This window comes from Aulonocara sp. 'chitande type north' Nkhata Bay, linkage group LG13 (genome assembly GCF_057382095.1).
Source record: "Aulonocara sp. 'chitande type north' Nkhata Bay isolate Kocher_YH1m ecotype deep benthic linkage group LG13, A_spYH_male_GT1.1, whole genome shotgun sequence".
NCBI lineage: Eukaryota > Metazoa > Chordata > Actinopteri > Cichliformes > Cichlidae > Aulonocara > Aulonocara sp. 'chitande type north' Nkhata Bay.
The window spans coordinates 28,585,369-28,605,027 of NC_141356.1; the positions used below are offsets into that span (position 1 = coordinate 28,585,369).

The 19,659-nt window shown below is 40.3% G+C and overlaps 1 protein-coding gene across 1 annotated transcript; it reads right to left on the reverse strand.

Annotated features, from left to right (window-relative positions):
• Positions 1 to 2,331: 2,331 nt before the first annotated feature.
• LOC147316328 (uncharacterized) lies at positions 2,332 to 18,627 on the reverse strand. The gene is made up of 26 exons (XM_086258156.1): positions 18,549 to 18,627; positions 17,367 to 17,490; positions 15,874 to 16,267; positions 15,696 to 15,773; positions 15,506 to 15,601; positions 15,371 to 15,424; positions 11,600 to 11,653; positions 11,444 to 11,497; positions 11,318 to 11,371; positions 11,135 to 11,188; positions 10,994 to 11,047; positions 10,862 to 10,915; positions 10,407 to 10,460; positions 10,262 to 10,306; positions 10,131 to 10,184; positions 9,983 to 10,036; positions 9,839 to 9,892; positions 9,626 to 9,697; positions 9,505 to 9,540; positions 8,553 to 8,597; positions 8,440 to 8,472; positions 6,174 to 6,320; positions 5,513 to 5,689; positions 4,701 to 4,791; positions 3,502 to 3,579; positions 2,332 to 3,241 (listed from the first exon to the last, which is right to left on the reverse strand). Exons 1-26 carry the CDS (start codon positions 18,625 to 18,627, stop codon positions 3,039 to 3,041), a joined length of 2,292 nt encoding a protein of 763 aa, XP_086114282.1. The 3' UTR covers positions 2,332 to 3,038.
• Between the last annotated feature and the right edge of the window lie 1,032 nt (positions 18,628 to 19,659).

Sequence of the window (19,659 nt, forward strand, 5' to 3'; positions counted from 1 at the left end):
CTTCAGTTATATGAAGCACGCCAGTGCCGTATGCTGAAAAACAGCCACACACCATCATGCTCCCAAGTCAAAACCTCACTGTTGGTTTGGTGTTTTTGGGGTGATATGCAGTGCCTTTGACCTCCAAACATGCCGTGTATTATGGCATTCAAAGACTTGAATCTTGGTCTCATCTGACCACACTATATTCTCACAGCATTTCACAGGCTTGTCTGTATGTTGTTCAGTTATCTTTAAATGGGTTAGGGTTAACATGTCTTCAACATGCTTCTTTATCACCGACAGTGCTCACCAGAACCTTCAGTAGTGTAAAATTCTTCTGTAACTGGTTTTACCCTTCACGAGATGTTTAATGTGTACCACCTTGGTAATGATACACCCTTTTATAGGCCAAGCAGCTGATATTTATTTGCAGTGCTATCTCCAACCATTATCAAAACACTAAATGAGGGAATTTGTTTTAGAAGAACGGCGCTCCACCTCTTGGTGTTGTTCCAGAGACTTGTCCCCTTTAATTAGTTCTCTCTCTGTATGGAAAATGTAAATGCTTCAGTATGACAACAAATTCTGTAACTTCTTTTTATTAACAAGTTCGCCTTTAGACAATAATATGGGAAAAAGGCAGATCAAAGACAGCTGAAATCAGTTAAAAGCCTCCTTTGTATTTGGCTGTTCATCACTGTAAGTGATTCCCATGATATGGCCCCACAGTCTCAGGCAAAGGGAATAAAGGCCTTTTAACAGATTCTTGCATTGCCCTCTTTTTCCTTCGTGATCAGAAGACATTTTTGCACAAAACTCAACCCCATAATATTTAACATTTATATCTGGGACGAACTCCAATGTCCTGTCCTTTAAAAAAAGAGAAGGGATGAATCAGTTTGAAGTCTGTTAATAAACTAAATGAATCTGGTTTGCCCAAATTGGAAAATCATATATCTGCATGAAACCATCATTATGTCATCTGCCCATACAGTGCCATCGCATTTGCCAGCATATTAAAACTTGTGAATGGGCTAAAAAGTAACATTAATGAAAGGTTTGCTTGTCTTTATTATCACTTTGCTGATTCTCACCTCTACAAAAAACATGACTATAAATTTGGCTTCTTACTCGTATCGACCAACATTTACAGCGTCTGGCAGCTGTTGCTAAATTTTAAGTAACTGTGTGAGGACAACATAAAACAGCTCTATGAGAATCTCTGATTTAACTCTGTAACTTCTGTCGGTGCTGTGCTTTTTTGGAAATCGAATTTCCCAGAGGAACCCACCCGAGGGATTAATAAAGTTCTATCTAATCTAATCTGATTTGGTGCCATCACTTTGAAGCTCAACTATACTGAGTCATTTTTAGTCAACTCATACGCATTAAGCCATATTTATCATGATCACTTGTCTGGTTCGCCACAGAGATAAATAGCAAGCATGTCCTGAAGCAAGTGGTTGAGCACAGAGCGAAAACTCGGAGGATAATCATGGATTAGTAATAGTTTCCATGACAGAGATTGCTATAGCATTCTTTGATGGTGCAAAACAAAGCAGCATGGCACACATGATGCTGCAGTCGCGGAGAGTCTGGAGGATGACCATCTACTTTTGATGGGCTTTGCAGAGGAGACAAACATAAGACACTGAGAGGAGCCACACACAGCGTTCCACGTGTGTTTCTTCTTTCTTCATCAGATTTGGACAGTGGAAAGAAATCTTTTTTCTCAACTCATTGACTCCTTTGTGGGCTGCAGGATTAATGGGACCTTTCCAGCATGAATGGATCACAAAGCAGGGAAATGCCCCGCGTAGGGCGTTGGCCAACTACACGGCAAATACAGATAGATAGACTCAGCACCTCTTACCCGCGAGCAATTTAGAGCCTTTCCACTTAAGCAGCACCTTTTTCAGCTGGAAAGTCCACAAAAGGCTGAGACTGAGCCAACTCTGCTGCACTGCGGTGAAGCAAAAGCTTTGTAACAGTAGTTAAAGAGCTACTCTGTAGGAAACATTGCAGCTTGTGTCATTGTTGTAGGATTTTGAAACGTTTTGCTCGTTGAATGCAAGGACTCACAGATGTGTAAAATTCAAAAGGCTGAAAAGTACACCAACACCCGATTTTATTAAAATGCATCATGGTGACTGTGATGGCTGTTGGCAAATGTTATAAGAAAATTCAGTAAGTGCATCTTTGTGTGGGATTTTTCTGCTTTGAGGAGTTTCTGGAAACACCCATCCAGAGTTAAAAATACATTTTTAATTGGGGTTTCATTTTTCCATGTCTAATACAAAATGAACAATCACAGATTTCTTATTTCAAATAAGACTACAGAGTCTTCGTACTTACTTGCTGTAGTGATGGTTGCTGTAAATCAGTTTACAGGGTTTGGAGATAGGAAAATCTGTGAATGCAGTGCAAAACCCCTCAACAAAGGTAATAATTATTCACAAGAAATCAAAAACCCAAACTTGATATTACGTTCCAAGTTGGCACCCTATTCAAACACTGCATGTTGCTCACCGAGTCCAAACACCAAGAATGTTTCTCTTTGCTTTTGGAACACTTTAAGCATTTAGTAACATCGTCTGACCCAGACAATTAAAGCAATGATAATATTAAAATACAGATAAATCTCTTCCAGACTTTTGGAAAGATTCAATTCCGATATTACTGAAGGGGAATGTACTGTTGTGGAATTTGTGCAGCACACTAACGTCACACTAGCATCCAGTGCCAGTTTACAAAAATACATGCACAGTGTAGCAATTGATTAAGAATTAATTAGCAATTATTAGCAACCATCAAACATTACATGGTTGTTGCACACACAATAACATGCTCTCTTACCAAAAATGGATTTTTATTATAAAGATGTGTAATTTTGTTTTTTACAAATATATTTTTTGCACCACTTTTGTTCTCACACGATCAGTTCACGTTTGATTTGCATATTTACATTAAATTTAAATGTATCGTATCAGATTCTAACAAACATCATGCATGTTTTATTCCTTTAAGGTCAGTATTGAACATCTATATTTCTTCATCTATGGCTGATTCCTCAACCTTCGCTCTGCTGGCTGCGGTGTCCCACCAGTGGAGTTCAGCTGAGCACACCCAGAGGTGACGCACACACCTGGAGGTCCTCTAAGACCCGGATGGCCCCTGAGCCCAGGCCGGCCCGTATGCCCCCTTTGACCCTGCCTTCCAGGCTGGCCATTGAAGGCTCTGCCAGGACGTCCACGCTGACCTGCGACAGAGTCAAAAATATTGTTTAGTCTTCAGTTCATGCAGTCTGCTCAGTGAGCTGAGTAATGCTTCTTGTGCAGATTCCAAGACCAGCGTACTTCCAGAGAAAAATCATTTCATTCTGTCCAAGAAGTACTCATGTTACTGTACACCAGCCCCTTTTCCCTGGAATTTAAAACTAAGAATAAGCTGAACATGCTTAGCAAAGATGTCGACATCAGTTGATGCCTTAATTTCAGTTAAAAAAAAAGTTAAAAGTACCCTTTGGTCCAGGGTCTCCAGTATTACCAGGCAGGCCGTAACCCTTGGCTCCTTTATCACCTTGCTCTCCTCTGTCACCTGCAATCAAAACACACACGCAGATGCATGAGTTCAAGAAAGATCTATATGTTTGGGCTGCTAGACTACTCTTTACATCATTTCCGCTTCGCCATGCTCTCAAACTTAAGTAGTCATCACTCTGGTCCACTCATTTTCTTGGCTGCCTCATATGAACCAATCAGCCTCTTTCCCTTTAATTCTCAGTACTCTTCTGTCACTCTGTCTTTTAGCCTCACTTCTGTGTGTGACCCAGCTTCTTCCCATCTCCACCTCATCTTGGCCAGACAGAGATCCTCATCCAAGTCTACACATGCTTCATCTTTGCCACCATCAGCATCTAGACGCCGCTATGTAGCTTAACTGGAGTGTAATTGCCAGAGTTCTGACTTTACTACTCAAACTCTATATTTCAGGAAATCATGTTCAGTTCCTTTCTGAACTCTACTAATGACCAAGCTGTTGATGTTGATTAAACACCATACGTGTTACTGAGATCACTGGTAAATTAATGTTTAAAACACCTTATAAATATTCTTCAGTTTCATTGGCCTGGCAGGGGTATGACCGTGACATCACACTCAGGCCTCAAACCATAAATAAGAAAATGTACACGTTCATGACCAGGAGCTGAGCAACCAAACTGTGCACACGGCTAAAACTTGATGTTGATTATCTATATCAGATATTATGACATCATCATGTTGCTCAAAAATATGATCACACAGAGCACACCTGGACCCTGAGCCCTTGAAGGGTGCAGATAGATGCTGGGCTGGTGGAACGCTTAAAAGACTCAAGAGATTTCTTTTTCAGTAGTGTCCATTTGGGACATGATTCTACGACAGTGCAAAATCTGTGATGCAGCGCAGCTCAATTTGCTGCCCTGAAGAACTTGAAAAAGAGTCAGACACCATGTATTTTGAGTAAGCGTTCCATTCATAATGTACTGATGTATTTCTGGGGGGTTTTGTCCTGATGGTAAGAGGCCAAAAAATAAAATGATGTCTGTTTAAGTATAGGATATCATAGCCTTCTTTCCAGCACGTATTCTACCTAAAATAAACCTTGATTAGTTATTATTTTTTCATGTATATTAGACTGTATTCATAAATACAGTCTCCCTTGTTTGTTATCCATACCTGCTTCTCCTTTTCGGCCTGCTTCTCCAGCTTCTCCGTAGAATCCCGGTGGGCCCACTTCTCCTTCCGTGCCATGATTACCAGGATCCCCCTGACAACATCATCAACAGGAAAACACATTGTTAATCTTTTGAGTGTTTTCAGCTTGAACCTGGCCACCACTTAAGTCCTGTTTCACCTCTAACCAGCTCTGAACAAAAAGTCTGAAAAGATTTATTTGGCTGATAACTCAATACTCTGATGGGAAAACACTGCATTTTATTGGTGCATCACTTGTTTTAGCACCAAACGCCACAACATCAGGCTTACCATCCAAAATCTAATATAGAGGAATATTTTTATATAGTCATGGTTTCAAGAACATTTATCAGCCAGAGAGTTATTGTGATTAGGAGTTGTGGGACATGAATTGATTCTACACTGTAAAATAATGTGGAAAAGCCTTTCTAATCCAAGGACAGCCTTGATACTTTCCAAAAACCATGCAAAACAGACCAAGTGTCTAGTCTGTGACTCCTTATTTGTCCTCATGGAGACGTGGAAAATTGTAATGTTTTCATTCCAAGCTTTTCTGCCAAATACTTCAGCTCTCTTAGTCCAGTCCAGACCTTCGCAATGTGTTTGCATTTTACTCAGCCAGGCAGACAATAATGAACAATGTATGGAGAATGTACTTGGATTCTGACAGTGTGTTTAAGCTAAAGGTCTGCACAGGACATGTGCAAATTTTTTTTCTTTTTTTTTATAGTAAATGTTCCTAGAGTGTAGACTGATATGTCTTGAACAGTGAACACCCAAAGTGTAAAACTCACAGGTGGTCCGGGGGGTCCTTTCTGTCCAGGGGGACCAGGGGCACCCATGGGAACATCCCCGTACAGAGGACAGACAGCAGCACATGTCCTCTTCACTGAGTTGGCAAACATGGACATCTGCTCCAGGACCACTTTCTTACAAACCTCAATCACGTGTTGAGCAGGGAGGGTCGGACCCTGTGTAAGAAATCATTACCACATCCATCACTGGAAGGATTCCAACCACGGGACATGTAAAATGGATTATTACAGGACGGGGCACGCTGAAGCAACGGCTGCCTCTCTGAGGGAAATGCAGCGAACAAAGCCAACAATATTTCCCGAGGCTCATTATGGATTTATAGCCACACTAAACGAAACTCTTGCTGTGACTCACTACTAACTGCAGGCTAATGAGACACTGTTTAAATGTGTTCTTGACACCAAAGCTGTTACCAAACACTGTGTGTGCCAGTCAGTGTAACTACTAGAGCAAATGATTACTCTGCGCTTTCTGTGCCATTTTTCACAGAACGATGACGTGCCAATTATAGTAGAGACTGCTTTTCATGTCAGTTACAGAGCTAAATACAAACAGTACTACTCTATACTGTAAGCATTTAAATGTTATTTGTATCAGCCAAAAAAAAAAAAAAAAGCCGGAGGCTTGTATTTTACTTACTGGGGGACCCGGCGGCCCCTGAAAACCATCTGGTCCAAGTTCACCTCGAACACCCTTGACTCCGACAGGACCTGAACGTCCAGGTGGGCCTGCAGGCCCGCGCTTCCCTCGTCCTCCCCGAGGACCCTGCTTACCCCTGTCTCCAACCTACACAGGATGTTAACAACATCAGCAGGACACGATTAAGGATGGAGCAAGCGTATACGTCAGGATACAACATGTAATCACTTCTGCATGGATGCAAGCTTTATGGAAAGCATTAACTGCTTAAAATCTGAATGATATGAATGGTTATAGGTTTAGGGACAAATGTTATACTGAATACAGGAAATAAAGAAAGTGTAAACAGACATTTAAAGAGTAAAATCTTTCAACCTCCCAAAACCTGCCCTGGAAGTATAATGTATAAATATATTTTTTTAAAAAACATGATATTTTTATGGACGTTTGAAAATAGAAATTAAATCCGGCAGAGAGCTTTGAGAAATGTGCAGAATTCATTTTAGTGCATTTGTGCTTCTGTTCTTATCACATTGACAGATGTTCTAAATATGTTTGGAATGTTATTTAATGGATTCGTATCATGTGACGATCGGATTTTCTAATCGCCGTAGCTGCAGAAATATTATAGTGTTAGGAAACTCCACACCTGCACAACTCCTCTCTTCAGTGACTCAACTAATCACAACTAGCCTGATATATTAAATCGGAGAACTGGGTTGATTGCAAATGACAGCTTATAGTGACAGAAAAAAGGTTCGTGATCCCTCTGGAATTCCCAGGAATTCTGAATTGATTATTCCTAAAATGTGCTCTAATCACAGTTATAGCTGCAATCTAAACTAATTACACAGAAACATTTGTACTTTTCATGCCTTTATTCAACGCATTGAGTAATCACTCAGCGCATTCTCCTTTACTGGCCAGGAAGTGTCTCCTTTCAGCAGACACTTCCTGCAGCTGCTTATGAGTCTTGAACAACAATAAAGAGGAAATTTGGACCATTGCTCCTACAATAAGTCTTTCAAAACATTTCTTGGATTGTTCTTGATGGAACGGACCTCATCAAGTCAAGCCAAAGCTCAACTGAGTCAAGATCAGCAATCGAAATCAGAAAAGGGATTTTTTGTTTCCCCTCCCCCTTTTCCATAATTCTTGTGCTGTCTTACTCGTGTGCTTTGGGGTATTGTCCTAAGCTTATGTGATGCTGCCCTCACATTCACCTGTACAATTTATCTCAATGGCTGCACGTCTTTCAGAGGTAAGGCAGCAAAACAATTCCAAATCATGATACTCCCTACACCATCTGTGGTTGGGATGAAGTTTGGGTGTTGCTGAGCAGTTCCATTATTTCCACTTAAGTCTCATCTGTGGCAGAACAGAGTCTCAGATGTGTTGTGGAACATCTCCGTGGACATTTGTAAACCGAGGACGTGTTGCAAAGTGCAATTCCAGTAACATCATTCTTATTTTTAAGTCTTCTCAAGTGGCATTTAAACACTGTAGCAAGTTTTATTAAAGTGTTTTTTTGTTACCACCGAGCTCTTTGCAGGTTGTGCTCTTGATGTGATCATTGGAGAAGACTTTTGCTTAAGAAAAGTTGCAACAGTGTTCAGTTTTATCCATTTTTTTCTTACTTTGGCTTGAACACCTTGAAAAGTGTACTAGAAAGCAAGATTAATGACTTAGCAAAGTAGGTCGAGCCTAGAGTTGGGAGTTTTCAGTGTCACAGAGGTGACCTGACCTGGCTAGATCATTATGGCAACTTATGTTGAACACATAACTTGGTCTTTAGTAGATCATGTTCAGAATTGTGTTCAATGAATACAATTAATTTCACTTCAGTTTTGTGACAAACTAAAGCTATTTCCATATCTCCTTTATTAGACTATGGGAACTCAACAAACTGAGAAACCTTTAATTTTCAATTGTAGACAATGCACTTTAAAATTTCAGAATTCTTAGAAACAAGCAGCAGCACAGTGAGCACACTAAGGGGTAATATGGATGCATAAACTCGTAAGAAGTGCAAAACTTATGTTGTAATTCTCTCTCACTTAGATGACACTGAGTCTGGAACTTCAAGTAATTACACAGCGTGCAAAACGTTTTTCCTGTAACTGCAATTGAACTCTTTAAATCAGTTTGTTCTTGAAATGAATGTTGTACACCAAGACTTTTAATCATTAGTCGGTGTTATAATTATTATGCTCCAATTTATCGTTAAGAAAAAAACACACATACAGTCTCATGTATGAAATCTCACCTGTCCTGCTGGGCCCTTAACTCCTTGTTCTCCCTTTAAAAAAAATTAATTTGATGTTAAGATAGAAAAAATGAATATGTTGAGCAACAGGGAAAAGATAAGTAAGGCAGTACCTGTACACCTTTAACTCCTTTAATACCCTGGATTCCCGTGTCACCCTGTACAAGGCAAAAGAAAAATAACATTTTCATGATTTTTTGCAATTATTTTGGTTCATTATATTGATCACATTCACACTGAGCAGTCCCGCACATACTTTAGCAGGTTAGTCCCATACACTAAAGTCCAACACTGTTAGCTACTCTACTCTATCATTTTTTGCCAGTGTTCATCCCACATCCACTGTGGGCTGACAGCTGAGATGATCCAGTTGTAGAACTATGAAATATTTCAATAAGCATATCTCCTGCATGCATTCTAATACCATATGTCCATCCATGCTGACCTTTACCAACCCATATGCGAAAGTCATGTTTGCAAATTGAAAACACTTCTGAACATGCTTTATTTTAAATTACTTTTCATTTATTGATTTATTTGTTACATAAATTATTTGTTTTTCTTCTTCATGTGAAGTAAAACAGTGGTTTCTGCATGAATATCTCCCCTTTTCATTGGTGTGGGATGTACTGTAAACACTGAGAGCAGGTCCTGTGGGGGAGTTTAGCACTTTTAGTGACCTCCTGTCCATATGGAGAGACAAAAATACACTGAGCCAACATGCCCTGAGCAGCAGCCTCTGATTTGACATATTAAACTGTTTCCTCGAACTCTACCAACTTATGTTACATTAGTGGGCAGCGAAATTAGGGATGGTTTATACAACATTATAAAAAAGTGCTGTCTAGTATCTAATTGGACCTACCATTGTTAACTAAATACAAGGTTGCTTTCCAAACCAGGAAAATGTCTTGGTTTGGACAGAGAATCCATCTGTAAATCTTAAATTCTATGTGGCTCATTGACCCAGCAAATGATTCCCAAATAGCCGCTATAATTGAACCATTAACAGTAATTTTGCCCTCATTTTATTTCTCAAATGGGTAATGGATAGGGATGTATTACCTTGGGCCCTCGTTTTCCAGGCATGCCCACATGTCCCTGTAAAAAGATGACATGGTTTAATAGCTCGAAGAAAATGAACTAGTGTTTGGAAGAGTTAAGAAAAGTCATCTGGAGCACTTACAGTGGGTCCAGGTGGGCCAATAAATCCAGGTCTTCCTGGCTTTCCTGCAGAACCCTTGTAACCTCTGGGGCCCTAGAGGATATAACATTTATTAACCAACCTAAGCTACAGCTTTATTCTTTGTCATTTCCCTTTAGGATGGCAAACTACTTTACAAACAAAATGGATTATGTGCTGTCTTTGGTGAATGAAATGCCTGAAAATGTGACTTACAGTTTGCCCTCTGGGACCTATTTCTCCTGGTGGCCCCAGGGTGCCTTTCTCCCCCTGTAAAAGGAACAAATGGCCAGATATTAATCTGCCAAAAAAACTACATTTTACACTTATTTACAAAACTTAACAATATCAGTGAGTTACCTTTGCTCCACTTTGTCCAAGTTTTCCGCTGAGGCCCTGTGGTCCTTGATAAGCCTGTAGAGAACAGATGACATTTACAGTATAATGATAAATGGGCACTGCTTCCAAAATTCTACATAAACATGTCATTATAAGAAGAATATAATACCTCTATTCCTGGATCACCATCTCTGCCAGGTAAGCCCGGATCTCCAATAATGCCCTAAGGAGACATATTATTTTTGCAAGTGCAAGTGAGCCCTCGGGTGTGATGCGCTGAGTGTGTTGGCAGTGAATTACCTTTGGTCCTATGGTGCCAGCTCTGCCCACAGGTCCTTGAATTCCCTAGATTTCAAGACAAAAACACTCATAAGAATTCAAAATTATGTTGTTATAAATTTAATCAAGCAAAATAATATATCCCCACGGTTGATCTGTGACTTACAGGTCCCCCCTTCAGTCCAGGAGTTCCCCTTTCTCCAGGATCTCCCACAATGCCCTGTAAATTCATCATACAAAGTGACATAAGTTAAAATGTTGCTTTATCTGCAATACATTTGTTTCAGTAGTAAATTAATAGGACGTGCCCTCATATAGTTCATGCAGTGTAGGTATCATGTAGGTTATCGCTGCAGTTCAAGCCCTTCTTCCAGTGACTCACCAGCTTACGTTAATATAGTTCAGGCCCTCAGATCTCAGCCAAAATCCAGCCACATGAACTAATGTTGTTTATGGAGACGGCACATAAGCCAAAAACATAGCTCTATTCCAGTGTTTTACAACATTAAAAATGATTTACGCGCCCTTCATGCTCACATAAGGGGATTTTGAAGGAAGCGCACAAAGACTGTAGAGTGTTTTTTTATGGATCATGGAAAAGGGAATCCCACAACCACCCACCTGCTTTCCTCTAAGCCCAGGTCGCCCTATTGCACCAGAAACCCCTTTTTCACCCTAAAAATAAAAACATAACAGTTTCAGATTATATAATATGAGGGAAAAATTAAGTAAACTGTCAGGAAACTTGAATACCTTAACTCCTTGAAACCCAGGAATCCCTTCATATCCTCTGATGCCTTTAATACCCTTCAAGGAGGTCAAAATGTTAGCTATACAGTAATTATATAATGATTTGCTTAAGGACTTACCACTGGGCCTGAAAGGTTAACTTACAGCTTCTCCCGATTTTCCAGTCTCTCCAATGTCTCCAGGTGGTCCTTGAATTCCCTGTAATTACAGTCAAATGTCAACATTAATTTCTTTGAGTCATCTATAAAGTTATATAGCTACAACAACAAACTTATAACTTCATTAAGTGGCTTGCCAATTAAAGCAAGAACTCAAAAGGGTTATTACCGTAAAGCCCGTTGCCCCTTTTAATCCTTTCAGCCCTTTGGGACCTCTGTCTCCCTGTTAACACAGCATCCCATTAATATTCATCATCATTTGTAAAATTCTGAGGTAAAGAAAATGATAAATTACCACTTGGCCCCAGGGTCCTCTCATTCCTTTCTCGCCTTTGATTCCTTCTTCACCCTGAGGATACATACATGCATACATGAGGCTTCATTAATGAATCTTGAGAACGAGCCAAAGTGAAGTGCAGCCCTGATGGGATCGTTTAAAGACAAATCTCACCTTTGGGCCTGGTTCGCCAATGTTGCCATAATCTCCTGTGTTCCCCCTTATGCCCTGCAAAATAAAGTTTGACTTAATCAAAAGCAAGACTTCTTGCACAACAGCTATTTGTTGGTGAAAGGCCCGGGGAGCAGCGTAAAATTTAATTAACGGTGACTGTTCTCACTGATTACAAGTTAATAAGATTTTTGTCGTTAAACTTTGGATACATCAGACTAAGAGTCTCTTACACTTCAGACTTTCATCCCTAATAAACACAAGGAGGAAAGGTGAAGTGCTAGAGAGATGAGTGACAGGGTGATTTGGGGCAGAAGGACAGCAGCAAGAGAGACAGAAAAAGGGAAGATCTTCAAGCTGGTGTCATATATGGTTTGGAGTGAGAGTTCAGATTGAGCAGTTTGGAGACAAAGTTAGAGAGCCGAGGCGGAGATGGTTTTGATATGTGCAGAGAAGGGAGAGTGGATATACTATACAAAGGATGTTGAAGATGGAGCTTCCAGGCAGGAGGAGAAAAAGACGACCACAGAGAAGAATCATGAATGTAGTGAAGGGGACCATGCAGAGTGTTGGTGTGACAGATGAGTCAGGGAAAGGGTGAGATTCAGGCAGATGATCCACTGTGGCAACCCCTAAATGGAGTAGCCAAAATGATCATTTGGCCACTGTAAGACAGAGCTAGAATAGAGAAAGAAACATCCATCCATTCACTTCCGCTTATCCTTTTCAGGGTTGTGGGGGGACTAGAGCCAATCCACAATGTCTTAGGGTGAGAGGCAGGGTACCTCCTGGACAGGTCACCTGTCTGTCACAGGGCTAACACAAAGATGGAGACAACTATTCACACTCGCATTCACACCTATGGGCAATTTAGAGTTTCCAGTTAACCTATCCCCACTAACTGCATGTCTTTGGACTGTGGGAGGAAGCAGGAGTGCCGGGAGAGAACCCACGCAAATACGGGGAGAACATGCAAACTCCACACAGAAAGAAAAGGAACTCAGGACCTTCTTGCTGTGTGGCAACAGTGCTAGCCACCATGCCACTGGGCAGCAGAACACATTTTAAATAAAAATACAATTCTTTGCTTCCCTTTCCCACCATTAGCTAAAGTAGCAAAACCATTATCATTGTGTCAAAATGATAACGGGCGACCGTGGCTCAAGGGGTTAAGAATCACATCTGTAACCGGAAGGTCGCCGGTTCGATCCCTGGGCTCTCTGGCCTGGTCGTTGTGTCCTTGGGCAAGACACTTTACCCTACTTGCCTACTGGTGTTGGTGCGATATGGCATCCTCGCTTCTGTCAGTCTGCCCCAGGGCAGCTGTGGCTACAACTGTTGCTTGCCTCCACCAGTGTATGAATGTGAGAGTGAATGAATAGTGGTATTGTAAAGCGCTTTGGGTGCCTTGAAAAGCGCTATATAAATCCAATCCATTATTATTATTAAAACATAAGATTAAAAACACTGCAAAGTCTACCATATAATCAGTTGTTTGTTTTTGCATTATTTTTGCTTATTTTCCATTATGCAACATTATTATTATTATTATTATTATGCAACAAATTGGCCTAAATATCTAAGGTATTAACCTTAGCTTTAGAGCTGATATTTAGACGCACAGCTGGTGAAAATAGCTTTCAGTAGAGAGTGGGACAAATGCTTTGTACAGTGTCACAGCAAATTATTTAGACAAACATAAAAGCAGCACACAGTAAATAATGTTCTTGGCAAATAAAGGAAGATTTGTTTTGCCTTTTTGTTTGTGTTTTAGAGAAAAAGCTGGCTATCTAGTTGTTAACCGTGTCTCTATATTCATCTGGTATTGATCTTTTGATTTAATTCCAAGCAGAAAGAAAAAAATGAGACAGTATATTTCCTAAAATGTCACATTATTGCTCTAAAAATTAGTCCCCAGCCAGAATAGAGTGAGTTTAGTTTAGCCCACTTTGACCTGGTGGGAGAGGTGGGAAAAACTTGGTTAGTCTCTTTTAAGATCAGTCATTTGGTGCTCATGTGTAATAGATAGGTGTAGTATCTATTTTATCATTGATTGATTTCTTTTTTTTAATCTTTTGATCTTAGACTAGACCATCTAATGCTAAGCTAACATTTTCAAGGCTAGAACTTCCAAGTATTAAGCTTACCATTTGGAACAAGTTTATTTATTTTTCTTACTGTCAAACTAGTCTGAGAATACAAATAAGTTTAAATACTGTAAATGTCAGCGCTCTCATATTAGTCACTTCAATGAAAAATATACACTAGCACTATTTAGGAAAGCTTGGTATAACATGGATCACTGTTGTTTGCACAGATGCTGAGTTCCTTAGTAGTAGAAGGAAAAGTGTTTCCCAATTGGCTGCATTTCACTAAGTCAGCAAACACATTAAGCAAGGCCAGGATGCCTTTGTCGTGACAGTTTATTTGTCTATCTCACTTAAAGCTGTCTTTACGCAGACTCAGCTGGATGGAGTTGAACCTCTAAACAGTGAGCCGAGAGGCATGACCTTGAACTTTATGACATATCAGAGGCAGTGAGGCTGAGAGGAGCAAAGGACCACCCACCACCTGAGATGGCCAGTTCATATCCTCTGTGCCAGGAAATGCCCTCGTCAGATGCCAGCAGGGAAGGAGATAATCAAGCTGGGGTTGTGTACTTCACAAGCCAGCAGGAGATCAAAACTCTAACCACTTACACAAGACAGATGTTTATTCCCAGAGGCGCTACAGCCGCAATTTGGGACATGAATAATGTAGCATGTACACTTCTGGAAATGTGCTCTAAGTGTATGTGAGTCGACACTCAGGCAGCATGGGAGATTTCTTTGAGAGCAAAGGGCATGTTAAAAAGCCAAACTGACGCACAAGTATAAAAAAAATGCTCCTTCTTTAAACACATGTTCAGAGACTTTCTGATCCGTGCCAATAACAGTGACTGCTAAGCATCAAAGAGATTAACAAGTCATAAATTTAAAGTGGAAATAATCACGTCTGCAGCTCTCTGAAGGATAGAAAAGTGAGAGTATTTATTCATTCACTGATGCATGTATAACTGGCTCCGTTAGCCTAATGCTTTAATCTTTCGAATTTTCTGACACCTTTTCTCTTTTTCCCAAATCAGTCCTCCTCTTGTAAAAGAATTTGCCTTTTAGAGAAACAATACATTTGACAATTTTTACACAAGAGTTAAGCAGTCTAATGCCACTCATTACCAAGCACTTGGAGGGCATGGTTATTGCTCAACTGCCTTGTTTTCCTGTGTGTGGGATTCATTACGTTTGGCGCGGTTTCTTCCAAATGGGAAAGCAAAACCATTACAAATCCTGTGATCGTTTGCCAGTTTGAGTTTAATCCTGTATTCTAAAACAACAGCGCCTAAATTTTAAGATGTAAATGCATATTTCAGAGCTACAACAACAGCTTATTGTCGCATCCATGTTGGTTCATGTTTATCTAGGATTCTTCAACATGAGTTTTCGAACTGTGAATGGAGCCCCCGTGTTTACTATCGCTAAGCGCTTCTGCTTCCAGATCTGTTTCCATCCTGTCGTCTCTCAGTTGTGCCTCTGTTGCCATTTTCCACAGCTTTGCTGCTGTCTCACGAATGAAAGTTTTACAGTCTCCCTCACCCACAAGCCAGCTTAACTCTTTATTGAGCGGCAAGAGGAAGAAGATTCTGCTCATGCTGAGAATACGTGATGTATTGTATACTGCAGTATGCATTCATCCAGTGAGGTTTGACGCTTTCATGGAATATTGTATATTTTTTACCCAGTTCCCTGGTCTCCCTGGGTCTCCATCCTCTCCCGGAAGGCCTCTATGACCCTGCAGAAGAATAAAAAATATGGCATGACAGATTCAACTTGTCTGTCAACTTGAGCCAGTTGCATGCAGAATGACATTCACCTTTGGTCCTGGAGCGCCCTGGATGCCAGGCTGCCCATGCATACATTTGCAAGAGGGTCTTCCCCCTGTGAGGCCGATCACTGCATATCCTCCACACTGCAATGGACATATAGGTAACCATGTGACTCCACACATACTCCACACCTATCACTAAAAACAGAGATGCAGTAATGTTAGATGGATGACTCACCACGCTCGAGAGCTCACAGCAACCTTCTGAATAGGCCTTTTCTGGGTCACATGACACTTCCATCTGCTGTAAATCCACCTTGAAAGAAACGGAAGATAATATGAGAAAATAAAGCTATATAAAAAAAATCAAAACAAAGACTAGTTAAGATAATTGCAAATGCAAAGTGTCAACATACAGACACAGAGCGATCTCCTGCAGCACGCTTTACAATGGAGGTATATCCTTGGTGGATGATTGGCCTTGGCTCATCAATGGACTCCACTCTGATCTCTTCACAGTCTATCAGCAGTTTCACCTGGCTGCCCTTCACACTCAGTCCTACCTTGTGCCACTCTCCATCAAAGACCTTCTCCACACCATGGAAGGTCCTCAGCATCTGGCTCCCATGGGGGCTTGTGAAGAAGAAGTCTAAGGAACGTGTATCACCCTGGAACCGAAGGCCAACCTGCTCTTGTCCCTCAGGGTCACTGATCTGCCACAGGTTCCAGGACTCCTTGGCAGTGTCTTTGGTCGCCCTAAATGTTGCAATGACCGAGTAGTCGGAGGGAAGTCCATCTGGGTACACGTCGCTGTGGCACAAGAATCAGGTTTAGAGGGCTGGGTGACTAAACAGAGGGTACTTTATTTCAAAAATCAGCAAAAAAATTCTGGGAATTTAATAGTTTTATTTTATATGAAGAAGTAAAAACTGAGACACTTGAACTATGGTGGTGGTGGAGTTTTATATATCACTAGTGCCAAAGTTAGCTTGGTAGCTAATCTACAGCTGTAGTCTGCACAAAACTAAAAAGGAAAAAAAATGTTAAAATGCATTTTCTACATAATAAAGTGTCAATCGATGTTGCTAAGCTTTTAAAACAGATGTTTTAAACGGTGAACTTGCACAAAGGCAGGACCTCCCTCTCTGAGCAAAACGAAGCCATCATTAACACCTGTGATTTTCCTACTGTGACAAGTCAAATTCTCTGATGTGAAAAAGCTCTACTGTGGGAACTTGACCTGCAGTGACACCTGTACCAGAATCCTACACCACAGTTGTTTGTTCATACTGCAGACACAACACAGTTGTCAGTGTTAAGTTGTTCAACAAAGAGAAATTTAACACCAGTCTTGAAAGATTAAAGGACTCAGCTCCGTTTGCACTCCTGACCAGATGCAGTGTGATCAGAGGTGTCCTCTGCTGCACCTGTGACCACACCTGATATTCAGTGTGCACTCCTACACACACCTTGGTTACACCACTTGAGATCCGTATCAAGTAATATATTATATGAAAGGGAATGAAGAGAGCTGTACAACAAACTTTTTTATTTTGTCAGCATGATGCCCTAGGATTTCACAATGACGCCTTATGGTTTGGCAAAATCGCACACGGATAACTATATCTTTATATTCTCAAGTTTTCACAGCTTATAGAAGCTAAAGATTTCAGGCAGTTCTGCTCCAGTCATATGAATAAAGATAATTAAAAGTCAGCATGTAATGCCTCAAGGTCATAGGCCAAAGGTCAGACATCAGCCAATAAGAGGAGGCTGACATCCTCATATTATAATAAAACAACATAAAACATCAAAGTTTTAGTGTAGACCTTCGGGGGAAGTTCTCAGAGTGCTCTTAAGCTAGTTTTTAATTATTTCTAAGCTCTAGTGAGGTTTAGCAGATCTGTACCTCATGGACTTCTGTAGATGGATGGAGGGGTTGATACGGTAGGCCACTGCCTCAGGTTGAGAGCCGTCCACCCTCCTCACTCCTCTTGAGTCAGGCACATGAAACTCCTCCAGTAAGTCAAAACCTCGCAGCACAAACACTCAGGTTAGTTTGCTTTATAACTGGTTGAGCATCAAAGGTGTTGGACTATTTCTGAATCTTACGTCACTGCTGATATCACCGACTTTTATTAGATAGATGCATTACTCAGTGTTGTTATTAATGCCATCTAATCAGTGAGGTAATCCATTAAACCCATTAGCACAACAAGGCTGTTTATTTTCCTTCATGGGTGAATTTAACCACTAAATTTTAAACACTGGATGCTTTGTACTGCACTCTGAATGAGATCAGCATTGCTGCAGAATTTCCTGTAAATGTTCAGATTAAAGCTGGGGAATGTTTATGATTACAGACACTGTGACCTAAATATACACCTGCTAAGAAATATTAGCCTTAGATTTTTTGGAAAACACTGTTGCCAGGTTATTTTTATGTGAATTGGCTTGTTTGTGACTTTAATCTGTGGATACTGAACAGGACACCATAGCTAAGAAAATGTAAAAAAAAAAATAAATGTTTCAGGCTGCACACTCTTTGGCTCCAAATAGTAATCTAATCCTCAAAACATTTGTTCCTGATTTCTCTCATTTTTTTTTTTTTTTTTTGCTGCTCTGTTTTCTATCAAAAGAAATAAAAACACAACGATAACTGTTTTTTAGTGATAGCGTAACTCTGCTGCAGGAGTTCAAAGTTTAATGTGCAAATCTTAACCCTAGATTGACCTCTGCACACCTTTTACTGTGCATATTGGCATGGAGCAGCTGTTGGACCAGGCACTGGGCTGACAAACAGTGACATCTGCTGGTCAGAATACAGTAGTGGGCTACCGTTTAGAAAAAAAGAAAAAGAAAAAAACAACTAATTCTTAATATGATATTTAGGATTATAACTGCCGTTTACTTTTTTTTACCACAAAGGGCTGATCTGAGTTTAGATGGCATCATGTATAACAAGAGCTGCACCCACACAATCAACCAACACCTGTCTACATTTGGTTATGATACATAAAAAATTGTTCTTTTTATACATTCGAAAATAGGCAGTAATATGAGGTTACGCATTTAAAAAATGCAAACTTACTTGGCAACTTTTGACACTGGGCCAGTCGCAAAAGAGAAAAGAGAGCCACAAACACCAGCATATTTTTCTGAGCTGGCATTTTCAGTTTTTTGATGTCTGGAATTATAAGTGCCTGTAATACAGCAATTAAACAAACCAATAATTCTAAGAGATCAGGTCGCACACTATGTTAATATAGGCTTTGTGAAACCCTCCGATGTCTTCCAAAAGTACTCCCTACCCATGCACAAAGGTTAAAGATATCAAAAGAATAGAAGGAAACTAAGAGTAATAATAATACCAATAAGAAAGCATTTTTCTGACTATGTTTTATTGCAAGATTATCTTCAGTATGAGCTGTAGTTACAGCTTTGCCTACGCAAATGATTTGCAGTTTAAGCACCTAGATTGTTACCTATACTATGATTACAAAACGAGATAACATGTGTAACTGATCCAATTAAAATGTCCTCAGCTCAACAACCTGATATCATTTATTGCTTTTAAAACTTTCCTGCTACCTCCTTAAATTGTATTAAATGTAAAAGTTAAGAAAACTGTATGGAATATTAGAATTACTTACATATTCCTGTGAAGCTTCTGGGAGTTCCCGTTGATGGATCTTTCCCAGTTTCTGGTGTGTGGATTTAAACCGTTCTAAAGTGCCATCACAGGGCCGGTGTTTGAGCTGAGCAGGAGGATCATTCAATCACAGGATCCCTGAGAACCCCTGAGCTCCACTCCACCTTTGGTCCCCAGAGGATCCTTCTCTTCTCATACGTCAGCCAGACCTAAGACGACTAAACAGCCCTGCGTCACCACATTGAAGAGGTGCAGGCATACTTCATGCAAGTTAAAACTACTGAAATGATGCTTCAGTGTTGGAAACTAATCCTGTCCTTGAACTTTGATCAAAATTTTGATCAGTTATGCTAAAAAATAGTTGAATTTAGTGATTTGCCTTCGGAAAATCAGTTTATCTGAGAGAAAGATGCAGTATGTCACAGCTAAACACAAGACGCTCTGCAAACATTCCATGTAGAAAAGATCACACCTTCAATCTAACCCGCCACTGCACCTAAACACTGCTGAATTATACTGCATACAATAAATACCTGCAACACATGAAAAA

Excerpts from the sequence above, each read along its gene's own strand:
- LOC147316328 (XM_086258156.1), bottom strand. The coding sequence starts at position 18,627 with ATGCCAGCTCAGAAAAATATGCTGGTGTTTGTGGCTCTCTTTTCTCTT. Across the intron at positions 17,491-18,548 it reads CCAGTGTCAAAAGTTGCCAA|GTTTTGACTTACTGGAGGAG; the intron begins GTAAGTTTGCAT and ends TTGTGCTGCGAG. Across the intron at positions 10,461-10,861 it reads CTGGGCTTAGAGGAAAGCAG|GGCATTGTGGGAGATCCTGG; the intron begins GTGGGTGGTTGT and ends ATGAATTTACAG.